Source organism: Pongo abelii, chromosome X, assembly GCF_028885655.2.
Source record: "Pongo abelii isolate AG06213 chromosome X, NHGRI_mPonAbe1-v2.0_pri, whole genome shotgun sequence".
Taxonomy (NCBI): Eukaryota; Metazoa; Chordata; class Mammalia; order Primates; family Hominidae; genus Pongo; species Pongo abelii.
In genome coordinates, this window is record NC_072008.2 from 109,503,285 (window position 1) to 109,527,447 (window position 24,163).

General features: G+C 44.6%; 1 protein-coding gene across 9 annotated transcripts in view; it reads left to right on the forward strand.

The window, feature by feature from the left end:
• Positions 1–24,163, forward strand: part of PLP1 (proteolipid protein 1) — a 59,355-nt gene that overhangs the window by 23,232 nt on the left and 11,960 nt on the right. For 4 of the 9 annotated variants that reach the window (XM_024240339.3, XM_009235077.4, XM_054544061.2 and 1 more), the window contains one exon: positions 20,352–20,498. In XM_024240339.3, the coding sequence (XP_024096107.1) occupies positions 20,495–20,498 (4 nt within the window). In that variant the 5' untranslated portion in view covers positions 20,352–20,494. 9 annotated transcript variants of the gene reach the window in all.

Below are 24,163 nucleotides of genomic sequence, written 5' to 3' on the forward strand. Positions count from 1 at the left end.
AGATTATAGGGTGGGGGAGCGGAGCTGAGGAAGAATTGGGACCTGGCTTGGCCTGATGAGGAGCAGCCTGGGAAGGAGGGCAGAGGTCAGATGGGTCCGTAAAAAAGGAAGATTGGAAAGACTCAGCAACACTTGGTGTTGGGACTGAGGGGACAGGCAGGAGGGAAAGAAGGAAGATTTGGGAGGAGTTGCATTGGGAACAGAGACTAGGGATGGACCAATGTGTAAAAGAATGCCTGGATGTCAGGCACCTCAGACCATTTGCCCATTTTATGACAAGAATTATCTAGATCTTGTAGGATGGAAAAATCGAAAGTGCAGTTTTCTGGCTATTTGGAACCATTGTTGAGTTTGTATTGGGGTTAAGCAGCATGGCAGAAGAAAATAAGGCATTTAGGTTTTAGGTCAGGTGTGAGTTGAAGAGGTTTTAAGTTCTTGAGAACACAGGCTAAGGGAGAAGAAGGAGGAATGGAGGGTGGAAGCCTGCCTATAGTGAAGGAGGCAAGTCCAGAAAAAAGAGAGGGTAGAGACATGGAGAGAAGGGGTGGGGGGTGCTTGCCCCCCAGGAAAGTGGAGAGAAAAGAGAGGGTAGAGACATGGAGAGAAGGGGTGGGGGGTGCTTGCCCCCCAGGAAAGTGGAGAAGGGGTGGGGGGTGCTTGCCCCCCAGGAAAGTGGAGACAAAAGAGAGGGTAGCGACATGGAGAGAAGGGGTATGGGGTGCTTGCCCTCTAGGAAAGTGGAGAGAAAAGAGAGGATAGAGACATGGAGAGAAAGGGTGGGGGTGCTTGCCCCCCAAAAAGTGGTACTTGCCACTAAGGGTGAAGGATCAAGGCAGGTGTCCCCATGGTGATCAGACACCTCTGAAATGTGGGTGAATAATCAAGCAGGCATCCCCACAGTAATTAAACACCAAGGGAAGACTTTCTTTCCAAGTCCGTGACTGGCGCCGGAGTTTTGGGTTCACGGATAAAACGCGTCTCCTCTGTCTCTACCAGAAAAGGAAAGGAACTGAAATTAAGAGAAGGGAGAAATTGAAGTGTGGCACCAAGATTGGAAGGAGAAAGAGGCTGAGGGATAGTGAGAGAGGTTGGAGAAGAGAGTAAAGAGAGGCTGCTTACCCGATTTAAAATTGGTGAGATGTTCCTTGGGCTGGTTGGCCTGAGGACCAGAGGTTGTAGGTGGATCTTTCTCATGGAGTAAAGAGCAGGAGGACAGGGGATTGATCTTCCAAGGGAGGTACCTCGATTCGAGTCATGGCACCAAATTTCACATGTGTCCATGTGAAGAGACCACCAAACAGGCTTTGTGTGAGCAATAAAGCTTTTTAATCACCTGGCTGCCGGCGGGCTGTGTTTGAAAAGAGAGTCAGAGAAGGGAGATAGAGGTGGGGCTGTTTTATAGGATTTGGGTAGGTAGTGGAAAATTACAGTCAAAGGGGGCTGTTCTCTGGCTGGCTGGGGTGGGGCTCACAAGGTGCTCAGTGGGGGAGCTTTTGAGCCAGGATGAGCCAGGAGAAGGAATCTCACAAGGTAATGTCACCAGTTAAGGCAGGAACCAGCCATTTTCACTTCTTTTGTGATTCTTCACTTGCTTCAGGCCATCTGGATGTATATACGTGCAGGCTTGGGCTCAGAGGCCTAACACTAGGCTAGGGCCTTGTGGGGAGAGGATGTCTTGTGCTTATAGCTCCTACGTGTGGGCTCTGTCCAGCACACATCTCTACCCCTACCAGCCACAGTGCCCTTGAGGGAAGGTTCTGAGTACAATCTCGGACAGCCCATAGCAGCCACTGACTCAGCTGATTCTAAGGAAAAAGGCACTGAATCTGACAGTTTGGAACCTGGCAGCCCCTTCTCAAAACTCCAGACCCTCCTCCTTGGTCCCATCTCACTAGCTTCCTCAGTTTCCTGCCTGGCCCAGGGAAGGAGTCACTCTCATGACACTGTGAACCAAAAGTATCTGAGACAGGTCTCAATAAATTTAGAAAGTTTATTTTGCCAAGGTTAAGTTCATGCCTGTGACACAGCCTTAGGAGTTCTGACAACATGTTTTCAAGGTGGTTGGGGCACAGCTTGGTTTTATACTACATTTTAGGGAGACATGAGATATCAATGAATATATGTAAGATGTACATTAGTTCAGTCCAGAAAGGCCGGGCTACTCGAACTCAAAGAAGGGGGCTTCTAGGTCATAGGTAGACAAAAGAAAAATGGTTGCATTCTTTTGAGTCTCTCATTAGTCTTTCACTGAATACACAATTTACATGTGAGAGGTGGATAGAGGAATAATCACTTATGCCTTAGTATGGCTTAGTGAATCTGCATTTTTACATAAACAATAAGGCAGAGGACGTGATCAGATATGCATTTGTCTCTGGTGAGTGGAGCTATAACTTTGAGTTCTGTCTGTTTTCTGATACCTATGAAGATAAGCTATCAGTTTACATTACCAAGGTGAAATTAAACAGAGCTGTTTTAGGGTAAAGATCTTGAATCCCACAAGAAATTTCCTTGTGACAAATTATGAGGGAGGTATGTAGCTTTTTATCTTTGTAGCTATCTTACTTAGGAATAAAATGGGAGGCAGGTTTGCTTGACGTAGTTCCCAGCTTGACTCTTCCCCGGGCTTAGTGACTTTGGGGTCCTGAGATTTATTTTCCTTTCACAACACCTTAAGGCAGGGGCTGAGAGCAGCTTTAGCTCTACTTTTACTGATACAAGCTACCAACTGCTCAGCAAGCCACCCCAAATGAATGCATAATTCAAATAAAGTAGCCTTAAACAAATGCAGCCTCCAGGCACACTCCCTTTTTCCCCTAAGACACATTTCAGATAGCTGTCCCTAAGCCCCTGCTGCATAAAATGCCTAAAACTTTGTTGCCCTCCTCCTTCCCTACTTTGTTCCTCTCCTCCTTCCATTTCTCTCACCTCCCCAGCCCTGGAGACCTTCTTGTCTGGTCTTTATCCTAGAGCTGACATGCCTAGGTCAATGAATGCTTACATTTTTTTTTTTTTTTTTTTTTTTTGAGATGGAGTCTTGCTCTGTCGCCCAGGCTGGAGTGCAGTGGTGCGATCCCAGCTCACTGCAAAGTCTGCCTCCCAGGTTCAAGCAATTCTCTGCCTCAGCCTCCTAAGTAGCTGGGATTACAGGCATCCGCCACCACACCCGGCTAATTTTTGTGTTTTTAGTAGAGACGGGGTTTCACCATGTTGGCCAGGATGGTCTCAAACTCCTGACCTCGTGATCCACCCGCCTCAGCCTCCCAAAGTGCTGGGATTACAGGAGTGAGCCACTGCCCCCGACCCGAATGCTTACAGTTTTCATCTAAGGTCTCTTATGCCTGTGCTTCATGCCCACATCAGCCAGCATATCTACCCTCTGCCCCCAAGAGTACTTCTTTTAGCATCTCAACACTTGGTCCCACATGAGAAGGAAACAAGAGAAGGCAGGAGACAGTCTCAGTAGGGGAGGCTGAGGTAAGCTTCCCAGAGTAGAAGCCATATGTTGTACCCCTTCTGAACCCCTTCCTGCTCCTCTTGTGTCCAGCACATGGTGGGCAGGAGGCTGATGGCAGTAAGAATCCACTCCATCTTTGCTGGGTGACTGATGGCGGTTTTCCACTGTCAGCACTAAACAGTCAGAAGCTCTGCAGAGGCAACTTGGGCCCCTTTCTTCACGCTCCCTTGAAACTCCTGTGCTGAGCTAGCAGCAGCCTCACCATAGCCTGCCAAGTTCTCAGCTCTGTTAGGGCCAGCCTGGAAGGGACCTGAAGAAAGAGATTCTGCCTGTTTTTGTTCTGTGCAGATATGGTCGGGGTGATTCTAGTAACCAGGCACAGCTCCAGACACACACACACACACACACAGACACACAGAGTTAAATGAGCAACTATAGTGTGCCAGGTAAATGAGAGCAAAGTGGCCAAGGATAATCGTGGAAGGGATGATATGCCAATATGTCAACTAATAGTAAGATGCAGACTGTTGGAAAATGAAATTTTCTTTAGAGGAATAGCCAGGAACGTAATAGAATCCCCCTTTAACCACTCTTTTAAGGGCAGTGTGGCACACTGCAAAAAGCAAGTCCTAGTTCTTGTATGGTTTCTCAGCTGACTAGCTGATCAGTCTTGGGAATGTTAAATTCTGAGCCTCACTTTTATTATCTGTAAAATGGGGGTGACCATCATTTCTTTCTTGTGGGATAAAAGTGAGATAATAAATTGCAGTAAGGGAGAGTGCACACTATGAGGAATCGGGGAACCTCAGTAAGACAGTGTTAGGAATGACTTATAGGATTTGGATTTAAGTGATTTTGGGGAGGGTCTAAGGAAGTGGGGCTTTACTCTTGATTGGATGCTGTCAGGAAGCAGGGTAGTTCTATAATTGGGTATTTCAATAAGTGTTATCTATCAGGAGGGATGATTAGAGCAAAGATAAAGATGTAATTAAAGAAGCAGCAGCCATTCATATTCCCCAGAATAGAGGGAAGTTTGATCACGTTTATGGTTTAAACACTGTTTATGTTTTATCTGTGTTCAGATCTGATTACACAGTGGTGTTGTTATGGCTTAATCCATCATGGCCACAGAGTGGCCTTGTATGATGTTGATATTCTGTGAAATTGTTTAGCAGTAGAACAGTAAGTCCCAACTGATAGGGCCAGGACAGGTCCTAGCTGACAGGGGCTGCTTGTTTCTTTCTTAGTGCCTCCCTTATAGCCAAGGGCCGACAAAGTCAAGCTGCAGATAATTAATCAATGATGTACAGGTTTTCACCATTGCCAAGATTTTGCTGATCAAGAGGTTGTTTAGAGAATGTAATCTGGGCCTTGCATGGTGACTCACGCCTGTAATCCCAGCATTTTGGAAGGCCGAGGCAGGCAGATTGCTTGAGCTCAGGAGTTTGAGACCAGCCTGGGCATCTCAACAAAAATACAAAAAATTAGCCGAGCGTGGTGGCTTGTGCCTGTAGTCTCAGCCACTTGGGAGGCTGGGGTGGGAGGATCCCATGGGCCTGGTAGGCAGAGGTTGCAGTGAGCTGAGATCACGCTACTGCACTCCAGCCTAGGTGACAGAGTGAGACCCTGTCTTGGGGGAAAAAAAAAAAAAAGAGATGTAATTTGTAGTAGGACTAGAATAAGTCTGTTCTGCTCATTATGTTGCAGGATGAGTTGTTGCCTACTCTAATAAGACGATGTTTGTGCAGTAGCACTTGAAACTTTGGCAGGACACATAAGCCAACTGTACTACTAACAATTATAAAAAAAAAAATGATTATTAGTCCAGGAAACAAACGGCTTTATTTTTCAGCTGTTCTACTTACCTCGTAGTATATAGGTGCAGCAAGAAGTATTTGGTATAGCATAAAATTCCCCTTGGCTAGTTAAGAGGAAATCAAGGGTAATGTGGTTGTCCATAACAATCCTAGCTACTAAATTTAGAATAGTTTATTGGGCTTTGGGATTAAAAGTTACGTTATTTAGGACTTTTGCTAGGGTCAGAAACACATTTTGAACTATTTTTGCAGTTGTATTATTTCTAATGTGGGAATCGTTGCTCGCATAGTATGCATGAAGAGGCAATCTAGGAGTTCTCCAAAGTAGCCTTTGTGTGCCTCATTTTGGAGGTAATTGAGCAATTTTGGAATAATTTGAAAAAGTGTTTTTAGAGAAACATCAACCTCTGAAGGAGTGGTAATTTTAAATACCTGAAAGTCTAAAAACTATGCTAAACCTGCAGCCTAAGTTAGGGTGTGACATTGACACCTGATGTCCACATATGAAGTAGTACCCTAGTCGGACGCAGACTGTATTGGTAGCAAAAGTATTATTAGCATTTATGACAAGAAGAGTGAGCCCATTTTGCATTCCTCAAAGTTGACAGGTTTTTTTAGTAAACAGTTTTTGCAAAGCAGGCTGGTGTCTCTGAAGGTCTGTGTAGGGTATGGGGAATTCTCTAACAGAAATAAGCAATGTAGGTTGTTTTTTCTTCAAGTCAATGAAGAAGCATGGCTGAGTTTAGAGTGTCACAGCAACAGACAGTGTGAAGGGGAAAACAATAATATTTCCTAGGAGGTTAGGCAATATGCTAAAAAGTGTTGAGCAGTTTTTGTCAATAGAAGAGTTTGCACAGCACGGGTAACCATTACATTTAGTGGAGCTCTAGAACTAAGCTAAAGTTTTTACATGTTTTGCTATTACTGTTACAGCTTTTAGACAAAATAGCTATGCCTGAGCTACTGGATCTAATGAAAGCCTGAAAAAAGCAATATACCTCTGACCATTCTCATGAGAGTAAGTTAGTACTCTTAGCACCTACCCAGAAACTTTATGAACAAAACAAGGGAAAGGGGCTTGTGAATCTGAAATCTTGGAAAAAATCTTTTGGTAGACAGGTATTATATCAGTTGTTGTGCTTAAATATGATTATGTTTTCTTAACTTGAAAAGTATTTAATCATTGAAAGACATTTATATTTCCATCTTTCACTTATCTCCAGAAGATAAATTCTATTTTTAATCTGTCAGGTTATTTTATACTAAATTTGATAGACAAAGTTTTCATAACAGTTTGACTTAATTAAAAGTTGGAAAAATTTACAGAAGCCTAATTATTCTTATTGCCCTTTCTTTAATAGGGTGAAAGGGCAAATTTTTGTGTCATTTCATGGCTATTTTAGGAAACCCAAATATAGTTTAGGCATAAAAGACATCTTAATAGTTGTATTATTCTGCATTTGGGAAAGGCAAAATTAATAGTTGTTAGAAAGGACAAGGTATAAGTCATAAATATCTAAAGTAAGAAATATTTGTATTCAACATTGTAAAATCACTAAGCAATAAGCAATGGCTATTGGGAAATTAGCTTTTTGTTTAAAATACTCTTATAAATAAACGTCTTTAGAATATTTTGCAAAACTCTGAGAATTAACAGTAATTTGGTGACAAAAAGAAACCTCTACTAGCCTGGGCATGAAATAATTTAGTCATTCTGAGATGGAGCAGGGATCCCTCTTAGGGACCTGCAGGCCCCCAAGCATGGAAATAAACAAAAGTCTTGGGTTCCTTTGAGGGAAATTCCAGGCACTTAGTTAGTAAATAAGCAACTTAATAAACAGGAAGGTAATATAATAATAGCTTAAAACAATAGTCAGGGAAGTTGGAATCACAGGATGTTTGATTCCCCTATAGAAACTAAAGATAACATCTTAAGGTATGTCCTTCAGTTGTTTTTCAGAAACTTGGACCCCCACCAAACGGATCCACTGACACGCAGATCTCAGATAGGGAGGAACTGAGAACTGAATTCTGCTGTTGTTGTTTTACATTTCTTCCTGAGGGGCCTGGAGGAGGTCACACCCAAAAGCCAGAGCTAATATTCTTTTCTGTTGATTCCCCCCACCCCCATTTTTTTAAAACAAGGTTTCACTCTGTGGCCCAGGCTGGAGTGCTGTGGCATGATCATGGCTCACTCTAGCCTCGACCTCCAAGGCTCAAGTGATCCTCCCACCTCAGCCTCCAGAGTGGCTGGGAAGACAGGCATGCGCCACCACGCCCAGCTAATTAAAAAAATTTTTTTGTAGAGGTAGTCTCACTATGTTGCCCAGGCTGGCTGACACCACATTTTTAGACAAGGCTTCATCTCCTTGACCAATTGCAAATCAGAAAATCTTTGAATCCATCTGTGGGCCCCTGCTTCGAGATGTCTTGTGTTTTAAGGTCAGACCAATATGTAGCCTTCATGTATTGATTTATGACTTTTGCCTGTAAATTCTGCGACCCCCCTTTAAAAATCCTTACCTGTAAGCTATTCTGGAGTTCTGGTTTTAAGCATTAGATTCCCAATTCTCCTTGCTTGGCACCCTGTAATAAAGGCCTCTCTTTCCATGCAATCCCAATGTCAGTGTTTGGACTTACTGCATAGGGCAGGTGGACTTAAGTTCGGTTTGGTAACAATTTCACATAAAAAATCTCAAATTCTAATTTTACTCTTTTGACACATTATTAATATAACAATTTGTAAAAGATTTATTAATATACTTTATATGTATGCCTTTATGCATATGTAGATATATAAATATAAAAAGAGGTTATCATCTAAAGCTTGTAACTAGCTTTAAACAGAATTACCTTATCGGTATGTTAAATAAAATAATATATATCTTACTAATCATGTGAATAAACTATAACAACTTTCTTAATAAGGTGAATAAAAATAATAGTCATTATCTTACATACATATTTATATTTCTCTGTAGTTGTTATATCTACTATAGCTATTTTTATTATTATTTTTAATTAACCAACTTTTTTCAGATACAAGAGAAAACTAGAGAACAGAAAAGTAAAAATTATTTGGCTTTTTTCCTCCACAATTAGTTAATATAATTTTACAGCTTTAGGAGGCAAAATGTATACAAAATATTATCCAGAGGCTTTTGTATGTTTTGTTAGTTGATAGTCATTAAAACAAACAAACAAACCTATGTGTCTGTTTTTTTTTTTTCTTTTTGAAAGTGTCCAGACATCCAAAGACTATTTACAGTTAATTTAGGTCTAAGGTCCTTTAAAAATTTATTTATCTATTTTAGAGATGAGCATCTTACTCTGTTCCTCAGGCTGGAGTGCAATCATAGCTCACTGTAACCTTGAACTCCTGGGCTCAAGCAATCCTCCTGCCTTAGCCTCCCAAGTAGCTGGGACCAGAGGTGCATGCCACTGTGCCCAGCTAATTTTTCACTTTTTGTAGAGACCGGGGCCTTACTGTGTTGCCCAGGATGATCTCGAACTCCTAGACTCAAGAGATCCTCCTGCCTTGGCCTCCTGAAGTGCTGAGATTACAGGCGTGAGCCACGACACCCAGCCTGTTTTTTTTTTTTTTTTAATAGAAATCAGGAAAGAAGGCCAGGCGCGGTGACTGAAGCCTGTAATCCCAGCACTTTGGGAGGCTGAGGAGGGCAGATCACTTGAAATAAGGAGTTCAAGACCATCCTGGCCAACATGGTGAAACCCTGTCTCTACTAAAAATACAAAAATTAGCCGGGCATCTAAAAGTCTTCAGAGGCTGGATGATACTCAAGCTCATTTCTCTCAGCCATTGTACTTTCCTCCCCAGAGGTCCAGCAACTGAACCAGGCACAAGTAAACTTCTTATTTACCAATATTAGAGTTCCAGAATGGTGTTCTACAAAGTAACAAGCAGCTAACTGGTTTATCTGCAGAATAAGCATCCCTCTCTCTCTTGCTGATATTAGTGTGAGTAGTCTCTGCATCTAGTAAGCTCTTTGACACCTGGCATTATTAAGGAATGGAGTGTCTAGTTAATCAAACAGTGTAATTAATGTAGAGCTACCATATAAACCATATGTATGAAATGCGAAATTTCCAAGTCGTGAATATGATAATATAAATTCTGACTAATACTGTCTCTATACTATCTTATTTCCATCAATGGTACCATCACTCTTGCAGCCACGTAGATTTTCTTTTTCTGCTTCATTCCCTTAACTCATTCATCCTTACTTTGTAAAATTTTTTGGCACTCTTCCTTTTCTACTCTCCTTGCACATCTTTTCTTTTCCTTTCTTCACACTACCACGACCCCAGTTCATGCCCTAATCACACTGGGTGGAGCCCATTATATGAACCTCTGAACTGCATCCTCTATCTGATACTGGCTCATTCACTTTTCTTCTCAGCGTAGACACACACAACTATTAGACTGGTGCAAAAGTAAGCCATAATAGTCATAATAGCCAAGACCGCGATTACAAATTACTTTCAATGGCCAATACTGTGCTTATTTTTTCACTTAATACAACATTAATCTCCAAAATGGTAATTTTTATTGTTATTTACCTGCTCCAAAATCTTCAATTGCTTCCAATTGCCAATCAAATAACATTCAAAAAGATTAAAGGACCTCTGCAATTGATATCCTGTTTACTCCAATTCTCTATTTCTCTATGCAAATGTCCATTCTTCTATGCAAATTGTTACTGCAATCTCATCTGTTCATTCCCCCCATGCCATAGGTGCTTTGCATCAACCCCTGCATCTAAAATTCCCCTCTTCCTTATTCAGTTAGATAAATTCTATCACTCCTCAAGATCTTGCTTAAGTCTCACTTCCTCTATGACGTGTTCCCTGGCTAGCTTAGCTCTCTCTGAACACCCAGATAACTCACTACCAGGACAACTCACCTCACTCTTATTTATAACTTGCAGTTACTTCTCTACTCTTGTGAACCCAGCTTCTTCCTCTGCTTTTTATTGCTTTAGATATCCTTGCATCCCTCATGTCATATTGCACGTTGTGCTTTCATATATCACATTAAATATTGATTGAGTATAGTTTAATCTTTCATATATCAGAAGGCACTTCAGAATTCTAGAAGGCCCCTAAGACAGTTTTGAATGCTAATTCTCATTATTCTGTTTATGGAGAAATACTAGTCAATAGAGAATGTTGATATCAGAGTCTTTCACATATGGTTCATGCAAATTCTTTAGGCAGGGTTCAAGTGCATCAGTTTGGTGGAAGAAAGAGTGAATATGAATGAATAAATGAATGAATGAATAAAATGTACAATTAAAGAAAAAAGAAAAATTAGCCGGGCGTGATGGGCGCGCCCGTGGTCCCAGCTATTCAGGAGGCAGAGGCACGAGAATCACTTAAACCCGGGAGGTGGAGGTTGCAGTGAGTTGAGATCGCACTACTGCACTCCAGCCTGGGTGACAGAGAGAGACTTCGATTCAAAAAAAAAAAAAAAAAAGAAAGAAAGAAAAGAAAAAGAAATCGAAAGGTAGTGCCCATAAAAGATGAACTGAAATCAGAAGTTCCTTAGGAGCCCAAATTCAGAACCATATGGAATTCTGAGCCCTCTCAGAATTCTCAGAAATCTTGAGGAAGACACTGGACTTCCCTGGTAAGGGGTAAGATGGAACTTGAACTAATTATATTTGAACTGGAATAGACAGGATGACACTCTGCTGACATTTGGCTTACTTGTGCACTTAGGGCAGGGCAAGCACAGGGTAGGTGCTCAATGTTAGTTGTGTCTGAATTTTCATTTTGTTAACATCTGTAATATTCCTTCCAGAGGAGGCTGTAAGCTCTCTCAGAACAAGGGTTGCATCCGGAAACCATCCCATTTCTCTGTATTCCCCTCGATGTCTGGCAAAGTGCTAGATACAGGATAAGGAGAGAAAAGAAAAGACAAAGGTCAGCAACTAAGTAATTTTTTTTTTGAGAGAGGGTCTCACTTTTTTGCCCAGGCTGGAGTGCAGTGGCACAATGAGGGCTCACTGCAACCTTGACCTCTCGGGCTCAAGTGATCCTCCCACATCAGCTTCTGAGTAGCTGGGACTACAGGCATGCACCACGATGCCCAGCTAATCTTTAAATTTTTTGTAGAGACAGGGGTCTCACTATGTTGCCCAGGTTGGTCTTGAACTCCTGGCCTTAAGAGATCCTCCTCCCTTAGGCTTCCCAAAGTGTTGGGATTACAGGTGTGAGCCACTGTGCCTGGTAGCCTCTAAGTATTAACAGGGAATTGCCATTTACTGTGCTATGTCCCAGGCTGAAGGGGGATATGAACCCAATTTGACTACCTACAAAGCCTAAACTCCTAACCGTTATGGATTATGAATCCTGCTTCAGGACCCATCTCATCTTGCCTTGCCCCAAATGATCCTCCCCAGAAAAAAGCATGACTGGGGTGCCCAGGGCAGGCCCACAAGATGAAGAGATTGAGGGCTGAGATGCAGAGAAGAAGGTGTGTCCATAGGGAACATGATTTCCTGCGTGAGATTTCCCTAGCCCTTCTCCTGGCTCACACCCCAAAAGCCAGCTTGTCTTGCCACGGCAGACTGCCCTTGCCTGTAGGGCTGCCAGATTCACTAATAAAAATACAAGGCATTCAGTTAAATTAGACTTTCAGACAAACAATGAGCAATTTCTCAGTATAAGTATGACCCATCCAGTATTTCGGACATACTTATATGATTATTCATTGTTTATCTGAAAGTCAAATTTAATTGAGTTGAGCATCATGTGTTTTATCTGAAACCCTACTTGCCTGGGCATGATATTTCAAAGAGCAGAGGAATGGGGGGCTTTGGGGATTTCTCATTTAGTGATTTCAGCAAGGGGAACCTAACACCTGCTTTGTTGTTGGCAGCCCTTGAGGCAACTGCTTCAAGGACAATGCTTAAGGCAGTGTTTCAGTGCTGGTGTAGGCTGACCAACTTGTTCTGGTTTTCCCAGGCAGTACCCATTTTTAGCACTAAAAGTCCCACATCTTGGGATCTCTTCGTTCCTGGCAAACCGGGATGATTGGTGATTGGTCACCCTAGTGATAGACATACCCAGAGGTGCTGGAGATGTTAGAAGACAACAAATACACAAAGAAACTGCTAGGTGTGTCTCAAAGAGTCTCAACGTTTCTTCCAAGCACATACCCTTGGCTCCATTTTAAAGATAGGCAGGTTCAGGGGAAGTACAGGAATCCTGGATCTGAAAGGTGTTGGTTCTAGAGATCACTAAAGTTCAGCCTCTCTTTTTTAAATGCTTATCAAACATTTGCAGAGATACTCTGTCACCCCATCTGGTGATTATTATTATTGTTATTATACTTGAGCATAGGCACTATGGTAAGAGTTTTATATTCAGTATCTTGTGTAATCTTTGTTTTTTTTTTTTTTTGAGATAGAGTCACTCTGTCACCCAGGCTGGAGCGCAGTGGCACCATCTCGCCTCACTGCAACCTCTGCCTTCTGGGTTCAAGCGATTCTTGTGCCTCAACCTCCCGAGTAGCTGGAATTACAGCCATGCGCCACCATGCCTGGCTAATTTTTACAGTTTTAGTAGAGACAGGGTTTTGCCATGTTGACTAGGCTGATCTTGAATGCTCGACCTCAAGTGATCCTCCTGCTTCAGCCTCCCAAAGTGCTGGGATTACAGGCGTGAGCCACCACATTCGGCCTTGTGTAATCTTTTTAATAACTCTGTGAAGTCACCACTATTATTATTCCTTTTTTTTTTTTTTTTTTTTTTGAGACAGAGTTTCGCTCTTGTTGCCCAGGCTGGAGTGCAATGGTGCAATCTCAGCTCACTGCAATCTCCGCCTCCTGGGTTCAAGCAATTCTCCTGCCTCAGCCTCCCAAGTAGCTGGGATTATAAGCATATGCCACCACGCCTGGCTAATTTTGTATTTTTAGTAGAGACGGGGTTTCTCCATGTTGGTCAGGCTGTTCTCGAACTCCCAGCCTTAGGTGACCCGTCCGCCTCAGCATCCCAAAGTGCTGGGATTACAAGCGTGAGCCACCGTGCCCGGCTATTATTCCTTTTTTAGAGATGAAAAAATGAAGACTCAGAGAAGTTAAATCATTGCACAAAGTCACGGAGCTGGTATTTGGTGGAGCCGATATCAAGCCCAGTTGTGCCTGACTTTAGAGTCTATCTTATTAACTACTATATTCCACTGCTCATAGAGAGCCCTGATCATCTGGAAGGCCCACTTAATGTCTAGCTAAAATTCTTCATGCTGCAATTCTAACAACTTCCCTCTTGCTCAGTTATAAGTTATCAGTGGAGGAGGATAGTTACTTCCAGGAAGCCCAGGAATAACCATTCTCTCCAAACCCAGCTCTCACTAGGAGATCCAGCTCCACCTCAGTATCCACTAGCCACCTCCATGTTACCCCCTTTGAGGACATTTGAGGACAGCTGAACAGCTCCTGCCCCCCATAATGGAGAGCTCTATTGGCTCTTCAGGCTTGTAGCTTAGGTTTAGTGGCTCTCTCTAAACCCAGCTCCTTGGAAGGGGTCTCTTGGGCAAAGAACTGAATGGACCTTCTGTGGATGGGCAGCAGCAGTAGAGCCAGGGTGGAGAGGACATCCCAGTGAGGGTTTGCTTTTCTTTTGAAGGTTTCTGCTGTGAGGAAGGAGAAGAGGCTACAGGGAGCTGCTGCCACTGTACCCTTTGAAACCCTTCCAAGAACTGCTGGATTCAGCCTGTGGAAATAATTGCAGTGCTTTAGAAATTTTGAAGGATTTTCAAGGATAACCCAAGGAGCATGTAAAACCCTCTTTGGAGGGTCCTTAGGGGGAATCACTTCTTAGACTTTATGGTTTTGGACTAATTGTGCTTAAAAAAAGAAACCATTTTTCTCTTGAGTGCCAGGGTGTGCACAGCCTAGGGAAGGGCAGGCCAGGATGCAGGATGCATTAACCCCTGCCTACTGTGGGGGCTGGAGGTAGGCAACAGCTCAGCAGAGCCTGCAGACAGCCTCAGCTCCAGGTCCCAGTGCCTGTCATGAACTTCTGGCTATCACAGAGAAAATCCCATAGCAACAGAGTTCCTCAGGAAGGAATATTTGAAGGGTGGGGGCTCCCCAAGGTCCAAAGAGCCTGCTCCTTCCTGCTTAAAGGCAGGAGGAGGCAGCAAGTCTCTTCCCTCCGTGTGCCAGTATATAGGCTGTCACTTGGGCGCATGACGGTGGGGAGATCAGCTGCCCAGGCCTCCTCCTGGGCTTGACCAGGACTGGGGAGGAGGCAGCGGGGATGGCAAGCCTCAGCTAAGAGGCAGGGACGGGGCAGGTCGCTGTGTGGGGTATTTGCTCTAAGCTCCAGCAACATAATCTGTGCTTACTTGGGAATGTGCAGCTCTCATCAGGGAGCACCGAGGTTCCCCTTCTTCCCCATCTTGACTGCTGGCACAGTTTCCCAAGGAAGGTACTCCAGCCTCAATGTTAGATAATCTGCTCCATAGGAGCCCAGCTTTGGGTTGAAGTGTCACCCACAGCCCAGAGTGATACCTTTCCACCAGTCAAGCAACCAGAGATGAAGGGGTTGGCCTGGTTTCCCTGAAAGGGACAACATATGATGGTGATGATGATCATGATGATGATGATGTTGGAGGGAGTGGAATCACATCTCTAAAAGGCTGCTCTGGGCAGTGGCTTTGAAAGAAGGAGGCCTGGGCAGCTGCCAGAGCCTGGGCCTTCAGAGACAGATATAGTTCTCAGTCTTTGTGGGGTCAGTAGATGGGCAAGGAGGGGGCTTATTCCCCTGGAAGGCTGCCTCTTGAGTGGAGGACCTTTCTGGCTTTCAAGGGCTCATGTGTTGCCTTCCCACAGGGAGCAAAGCAAGAGCAGCAACTCCTCTTCACCATCCAGCTGTGCCTCCAGAGAGGTTCCTAGGAGTCTTCTCCTCAGGCTAGGGGCAACCTATATTTCACAATAGATCAGTGTTTCAGAGAGACACAGGCAGAAGGGGGTAGGCAGAGTGGATGTTTGCGTGAGGACAGCGGAGGCTAGCTAACCTGCCATGGCGACGGTGTCACTCTCATGATCCACCTGAGGTCAGTGGATTATGAGAGTAGACTCTGAGGGGCCTGCGGACTTCTGTCACTCAGCCCAGCCTGAAGGACTTTTCAAATGAGATTTTCAATAGAATAAGTCAGAAATGCATAAAATGACAAATTCCAACCATACTAAAGGGCATGGAGTGAAAAGTCTCCCTCCCACTCCACACCCCCAATTCCCTTCCCCAGAGGCAATCACTCTTACTAGGCTATAGGCAACCTTATAGAAACATCAGAGATTTCTCTTGGAAATATATATATATTTTTGCTTCCCTCCCTACCTCCCTCCCTCCCACCTTGTCTCTCTCTCTCTTTCTTTTTCTTTTCTTTTCTTTTCTTTTTCTTTTCAGAGCCTCCCTCTGTAGCCCAGGCTGAAATGCAGTGGCACGATCATGGCTCACTGCAACCTCAACCTTCTGAGCTCAAGCCATCCTCCCACTTCAGCCTCCCAAGTAGCTGGGGACACAGGCATGTGCCACCATGCTCAGCTCTAATTTTTAATTTTTTTTTGTAGAGACAGGTTCTGACTGTATTTCCCAGGCTGGTCTCAAACTCCTGGACTCAAGCAATCCACCAGCCTTGACCTCCCAAAGTGCTGGGATTATATGTGTGAGCCACTGTGCCCACTCTTTTTTTTCCTTCTGGATCAGCCTGAAGCATAATTCTGATGGCTTCTCTTTTCTGTTCAATTATGCACAAAGTAGAGAAAATAGTATAGTAAACCTCCATGTACCCATCTCCTAATAATTAGCAGTATTTGACCAATGTTATTTCATCTAACCTTGTTAAACTAAAATTTTCTGGAGTGAGAAAACCCCAGGTATCATAACATTTTACCTATAAATATTTCTCTATTCATATCTAGTGGATAATGACCCTTTTAAAAACATAATCACCAAGTTATTATCACACCTAAGAAATAGAACAAAAAGTCCTTAATATCCTCTAATCTTCACTGACTTTTGCTGACTAATTTGGAACCCCACTGATCCTACAAACTGCAGGAAGTTTGCCTCTGCCCTGGGTTTCAAATAGGGGCCTCCTACTTAACCTGAGAAGTGTAGAAGGTTGAAAACTTGGGCTACAGCAGTCCGAAGCCTGTCCATCCTCCCCACAGCCCCCGGCTGTTGTTGCTCAGGGCAAAGGCTCTCTATTCACACATTTTTTCACAGCAGAACAACCTCGCAAGCAACTTCCAAGCAATAAGAGTCTGGAGACAGGCATTCTCTAGAGATGGCTCTGGTCTTTGCTTGCTAGGTACCATTGGGAAAGTTGTCTCAGTATCCCATCAGTCAAATTGAACAAATAAGATTGGTTCCCCAGAAATAATACTAGTTTTATTTCTACTTTGCTCAGAAATCACATCAAACAAGCATCCTCCCTGCAGGGGCAATCCTGCAAAAGCTGGCCAAGTTTTTATGGTGGTGGAGGTGGGTTCTGTGGACAGCTTGTTTCTTCACATTGCTAGTAGCTATGTGGTGCTCCTCAGGCATTCTTTAGCTGAGATTTTTCATGTGATTATTTTGGCTTCCAGGCTACTCTTTACTCCATCCCAAGCCACGGGCATCTCCCCCTCACAAATACACCCCATGGCCTGCCCCTATCCATTCTCGCACTGTTCCTTGAACCTTCAGGAAAGGCAGACGATCACCCTCCACTCTCTACCCCTGTCTGCCAGCTCAGAGTATGTGACATCTCTGGCGCTCAGCCCTCGGTTCTCTCGGCCAGAAAGGCATAGTCTAGCCAATCGGCATGAAGTTGGGTGTGGAAAGTTCTAGCCACAAGTACATAGGACATAATATACTGCCTGCCTGCCAGCCAGCCAGTCTTCTATGCCAGGGCTAGGAAAGCTGTAAGATGCAGCCACTTGCCTTCCAAAATTTGGTCTGGGAAGACATTATCCTGGGAATGAGAAGCAAAGCCTCAGCTCTAGAAGCCCAAATAATAGCAGATGACCCCAGGCTCTCACTGGTACTGTGCCTTCTCTCTTCCCCTTTATGTTCTTCTCTGTGCTCAGGGAGAAGTGGGCCACTAGATTGGGCACTTGATCCCTTATCTAGTTTTTTCTGGGAGAAATTCACCGGACTTCTCTGAGTTTCAGAGTTCAGTCTACACAATGGAGCAAGGAGAACCCACTTGATCTGTGGCCTTCAATAATCTGATACTATGGGATCATAGAGCAGAGAGTGGAGGTAATATCCAAGTGTTTTCGAGTTATTTGCAAGAAAGCTGCACAGTCAAACCAAGCTATGATCAAGGGGGCCCAGATTCTCTGAGGTACCATGAGAATTGCATGAAGCAAACTGTTTACGAGTTTTATACAATCCTGCATTGTTCCCACAGGCACCCAGTACAGGCAGCAGGCTGCCACCAAGAAGGCTGGCAGTGCCCTCTTGAGGAATCCCTTGGCAGTGCCAGGAGCCCAGCTGGACTCGAGAATATTTTGCCAAGGGCACCCAGCAGAACCAATGGAAGCAGAATCACAGAAATAGGTGGGGCTGTGTAGATAAAAATGGGCTCTGGAGGACCTGGGAAGATACCCTATGAGGTCTGTAGGGAGCCCTCAGGAAAGGTCTGCTGACGAGGTACTGAGGCAGAGTGTCGGGGTGTACAGAGCAATGAGAACACACTAGATTCTAGGGAGTTGGGAACCTTAAGGCACTGGGATGAGTGAGACACGGTCACCTGGCTGGGTCCCTTTTCTGGCCCTGGGCATAAGAACAAGCATAAGAACAAGGCGAAGACAGGGAATGTGGAGAGAGAAAAAGAAGGAAACAGAGACAGACACACAGAGAGAAACAGAGACAGAGATAGGTAACAGACAAAAAGACATTGAGACTTGGGGAGAGGATAGAATGAATATTAAGGCAATGGAGATGGAGGAAAGGAGAAGAGAAATGTGTCTTAGGGGAATGTGGTTGATAAATTGGTATCTGTGGGTTTATTTGGAACACACATTTTCTTTCCAGTAGAGTTGCTGTCCCCAGAGCTGCTGCTGAGAACTCAGGGGAAGCTTTGTGAGAGGGCTCAGTCTGAGTGATGTCCCCTGTGAGCAGAGCTGTCTCATCTATTCGAGCTCTGAAGGATCATTTGCGTCATCCTCTAAATCTGAACTCCCAAAGTTTGGGCTCACTCCTGCCATCCGATGAGCTGAGGAGACACATTTGGCGATTTCTTGCTCTTGGTCCTCCCCCTTCTCCAGGGCCATTCCGACAGTGACCATTCAGAAGTTTATTGCTGGCACAATCCTACAGTTGAGCTTCCAAAGCAGGCATAGTCTGTGGCTGGCGAGCAGGGCTGGGGAGGGCAAGGGGCCCTAGGACCCTTTTCCATCAGTCACATGGCCTTAGTCTGGCCTGCTCTGGAAAGCTACTACTATACCGTTTTGCAAGGGGCAGCATTTCCAGAGATCCTTTTTTCTTGGGGCTGATACAAGAGCAAAGGATCTAGAGTTCTAGTACTCTAAGCAAGCCTCAAACGGTGCAGGATTTGGCCCCACTGGGCCCACAGGGGCATCTGCCAAAGACTCGCCCATTTCCTAACAGCAGAGCCCAAGCCACTAACATGTCCAAGGTCACAGCCCAAAGAGAAAACTGTAAGACACAATCTTGCCTCTCTCCCACCCCAGGAATGTACTAGTCTCTGCTCAGTATCTCCCTCCTCTTCTCTCCTCTCCCAAGGCAAAACCACAGGAAAAGTTCCAGGAGACCATACCTTCCTTCTCCGGAGGCTTCCAACAGGTGCCCCTCTTATTATATGTCAGCCAGTTGTTTTAAAGGCCATCCATGGGAGGACACCGGCCTCTAGGTCAAGGGAGCTGTGAAGGGAGACAGGACTGACAAGGAGCCCAGACAGACACTGTTTAAGATTCACCTGTTCTAGAAAACCTTCCCAGGCTGATCCTATCTAGCAGTGGGCATTTAAATACCTTCACAGTCTTTAGAAACAACTTATTGCTAAGGCAGGTTTTATATAGTATTTCCCTGTTTTTGCTGCTTAGCCATTTTTGTCTTACTGCTTCTTTCTCTGTGGCAAGGACTATATTTCGTTTCTTCTCTCCACCCTCACTGCCACCTGCTGCTTCACTCTAACCCACTACCTGCCTCTCGTCTGCCTGGCTTAAGCTCTCTGATAAAGATATTACACTCTCAGGATGGAATACTGACTACCTGATTCCCAGATCGTGTTCTTGACTTGTCTCGAAGTCGATTATCCTTCTTGGAAATCACCCACATCTTCAACGCTGGCCTGTTTTTTTAACCTAGTCTGTGAACTCGCACAGGTCTTGCCCACTTCTGGGTCTTTATTATCGTAGCTATAAAATTATTACAATTCTAGCCTCCCCCAGCCTAATCACAATCTGTTCATCGAATTGACAGCCTGCATTTTGTCTTCATGCAGTTGAAACTGAGAAGGATTTGGAGGAAATTATCTTAAAAGACATTTTTTTCTTCTCTATTGTGTTCGTAGAGCTGGGGGTGGGGGTGGGGGAGGAATGCTTATTTTCCAAGGAATCGGGAGGGGAAAGGTGGAGAGGGCCAAGGGCAGCTAGGAGTGATGTGGGTAGCTGGAGCAGATTTGGAAGGACTTTGGGAGCTAACATCTAGGTTTTTGACTCTGAGCCCCTGTCGGGGCTCTCACTTCATGGCTTCTCACTCTTGTGCTGCATATCCCACACCAATTAGACCCAAGGATCAGCTGGAAGTTTCCAGGACATCTTCATTTTATTTCCACCCTCAATCCACATTTCCAGATGTCTCTGCAGCAAAGCGAAATTCCAGGCAAGCCTTAGGGAAAAAAGGAAAAACAAAGAAAATGAAACAATTGGCAGTGAAAGGCAGAAAGAGAAGATGGAGCCCTTAGAGAAGGGAGTATCCCTGAGGAGGAGGGGAAAAGGGGAGGAGAAGGGGAGGAGGAGAAGAGGAGGAAAGCAGGCCTGTCCCTTTAAGGGGGTTGGCTGTCAATCAGAAAGCCCTTTTCATTGCAGGAGAAGAGGACAAAGATACTCAGAGAGAAAAAGTAAAAGACCGAAGAAGGAGGCTGGAGAGACCAGGATCCTTCCAGCTGAACAAAGTCAGCCACAAAGCAGACTAGCCAGCCGGCTACAATTGGAGTCAGAGTCCCAAAGACATGGGTAAGTTTCAAAAACTTTAGCATTGAAGATTCAAGCGGACACAGGAATTCACAAGAGAATTTCCAACTTTGGGGTTCAGGGGTTCCATGGTTTAAATGAGTCGCGTTTTGGCACTTGTTTTTTTAAATTCCTTAACATTCAGTTAGATTAACTCCTTCTCCGCTGTACTAAGCATGATGCTTTATTACCAAAGAATTCCAGCAGCACGTGGAGAGTCCCACAGATCTCTGGAGAGAGTGCTCCGCCGGATGGATGTGGTCATGTGTCCTCCTACCCCCTCACTTCCCTCTATCTTCTCTTTTCCCTTGGTTCCAAGGCCCTGGTAACGGTTGGGTCAGCTTGCCCTCCTGGTTCTGCTGGAGGCCACTGAGCACTGTCTAGCCCTCAGATGTACAAAATAACTGCTTGCTTGATGCAAAGTTTGAACCATGTTTGGCATCAATAGGAAGCTGGGGATCGGGCAAGCTGGACTCAGGCTTGGCTATGGCTGAGGAGGCCATTCTCAGGTTCAGGAAATGAAAGTAAAGTCCTCAATGGCTTGACCATGGGAAACAGATATGGGTAGGAGTGTGTGTGTGTATGTGCATATGTGCGTGTGTGTGCACATATAGGGGTGATCATTTCTAGCAAATATCGCAGACATAGCTTTCCTGAAGGCTCTCTGCTGTGACAAGGAGGATGCTGGGACATTAGGGCTCTTGCTAAGTTGGCTGAGTATTGAGGGCTTTTCTAGGTTCCATGAACAAAGACAGAAGCTATGAGGTTCTGGTGGTAGTTTCTACTCAGAGTAATGTGTGCAGAGCACAAGGGTCTTTGTCCCTATTGGACTCCACAGAGTCCTGTAGACATTGCTTACATTTGGCAAAACAAAGACAGCAGCTTAAACACATCCTAAATGAAATGAGACTCAGTTGCCCCATGTATTCCCTATCAAATGTAGCATCCAGTAGACAACACCCACAGTGATCAATTTGCAATTATACTGAGCTGGTTCAGCCTTTAGGTTGTTTCATCATGAAACACGGAGAGAACACTTTGAAGCATGTGTTCAGGTAAAACAGGTGGGAGAGCACTGGACAGGGAGTCAGAAAAATCAGATTCAAATCCCAGATCTGCTACTTATGAACTATGTGACCTTGGACAGGTCACTGAATCACCACTTCCTCATTTGGAAAATGGGAATAGCAATAACTACTTTGTCTACTTTCAGGGTTGTGAGAATCAAGTAACAATAATGTCAAAGTCCTTTGAAAATGGGCAAGATCTGTAACAACTGTAAATCATGATAATACCTACTATTTGACAATAATGTGTATACAGGCTGACTCTTCCTCTTTCCAGGGTGGTTGGGTTTTCTTTGTTTGCTTGGGTCAGAATCATTTGACCAATTATGTGTGGCCAGATGAGAGGTGAATGTTGGAGGTACTCAATTCCTGCCCTGGGTAACATCAGGAATCCTATCTAATGTCAGCCCAGCTGATTGGATAGGTTGTGCATTAAAAACAGAGAGGGAGTAAAGAAGGATGTTGAATATTACTTCCTCGGGGGATGAAATACCTGAGGAAAGGCAGGAACAAATAAAGTGACCACAGGGACAATTGCCTGTTATGGAGGCTGGGTGGTTTCCTCCAGGGGAAGATTGCCACAGATAAGGGCACCATTAAGGATGCACATTGGGTCCCAGGTCCTAAGGGTGGACGATATTTGGGCCAGGTACATATGATGGAGCAGCCACTGAGTTTTCATTTATTCAATAACAGAGTATCTAAAGTACTTTGAATTATAGATCATCTCTAACAAGGTACTGGACTGCCACTACTTCTGATGTGGAGTGCACTGCTGTTCAACGATTGCAGAAAACATATTATATCATGGAATCTGGGATTGGAAGGAACTTTAGAAGTTGTCTGAGCCAACCTTCAATGTGGGATTCATTTTTACAACAACTAATTAAACGTTCGTACAGCCTCTGCTTAATCACCTCCAGGAACAGGGAACTTACTACTTCAACCATATAGAATCCCTTAGGATTGGAAGCAAGGAGGAACACTGATTCAGTAGTATCTGCACAAAAGATTTATGGGGAAAATGATAGCTCATTAATTTTTGCCTTGATTTGGAAGGGGAATGTTCCAAGTGAGTCTTTGGGATAGTGATGGAACCAGAAAGGACCCAAAGAGCAGTAGCTGATTATTCTCTGCTCTGAAACACAATGCCATTATTGAACAGCAAAACATTGTCTGCAAGCCTGTTGTCGTCTGAGAACAGTGGCTGTTACCCTGGTAACCAGACTGTGATGCCTCCATCCAAAAGTGGCTGTTTGCCAAGCAGTGTAGTTTTGGCTGGCTTGCAGTAAGTGGGTGTAGCCCAGGCAAAAAGTGTGGCGGCAGAGCGAGGGTCCAGTTTTATAAAATGCCTGAAGACTAACTGAATCCCATCAAAATGGCAAGAATGCCCCAAGAATAACAGGAGCCAAAAATAAACCAGATCCCAGCCAGCATGTTCACCTAGTCTTCCTGGAGACACTGACTAAAATAATCAAGTGCAGCCTTCCCTACCTCACTTCTCCCTTTGGCCGTGCAGAGCCAGAGGAGTTCTTGGAAAGCCAGGCAGATTGAAAGGTCTACCCTGCTTTAGGGGGCCTTAGGCTTGGCTCTGAGCTAGGAAAGCCAGAAGTTTACTTAACAGGCTGACAACTGGAACTGCTCTCTCAGAGCGATCTGAGTAATAACAACCTCAACCCTGGGAGGTGGGTGGGAGGGGAAATATAGTCTCCAAACCCATTAAGGTAGAACTCCAGCCAGTAACATCACTTTCCCCCATTGCTTTTGTCTATCATCCTGAAGGCTTGAAAGCCATCCCCTGGGTACAGGTCTTTGTCTTGAAAGAAAGCAACAGTAGAAATGCCTTCCCTGCCCACAGCACTTCAGGTCTAAAGAAGACCAAGTGAGGACAGTGACATGATCAGGAAGGGTCACAGCAGCCATGGTAGGTGAATGGAGCAGCTTTTGCTTCCTTTCCTGCTTTCAGAGCCTACTCAGTGCCAAACTTACATCAAAAGCTCAGCAAGTACTGATTGACTAATCCCTCTTGCCTACTGCAAAGTGGCCCTGAGGGCTATCTCTCAGCTCTGCACTGGCCTCTGAGCTGTCTGCCAGGCAGGGCTCTAGAAAAGAGTCCCAAGGAAGAGAATAAGGTTCCCCAAATCAGCTTCACACTGCAACCAAGGAGAGAGGAGGAAATGGTGGGAGACTGACCTGAGGAACAAGGTATGGCTACTATCGTCTCTAGTACCAGTTACTTCCCTTTCATCTTCCCATTCGTGGGCAAGGTGGAGACAATGTGCCAAGGATAAGTTTTAACAATCAAAGTCCTACCTCAGCTTCCCAATGCTTGCACATAAATTGGAATATGTATATCATTCATTCTCTCTGTGTGTGTGTGTGTGTGTGTGTGTGTGTGTCTGAAGAGGAGTGGGGAGTATAGGAAACAAGATAGTCCAGATGCTGTTGCCATGGTAATACTAAAACGTGTCCAAAGAGGAGGCTGAGATTCCTTTTTAGTTAACCTTGTCCACATGATTTGACTATCCAGCAGGCTTGGATTCTCAGGCCCCAGAGGCTTCGGGACTGTTTTCCAGCACTTGAATGTGGTATATAAGTGCT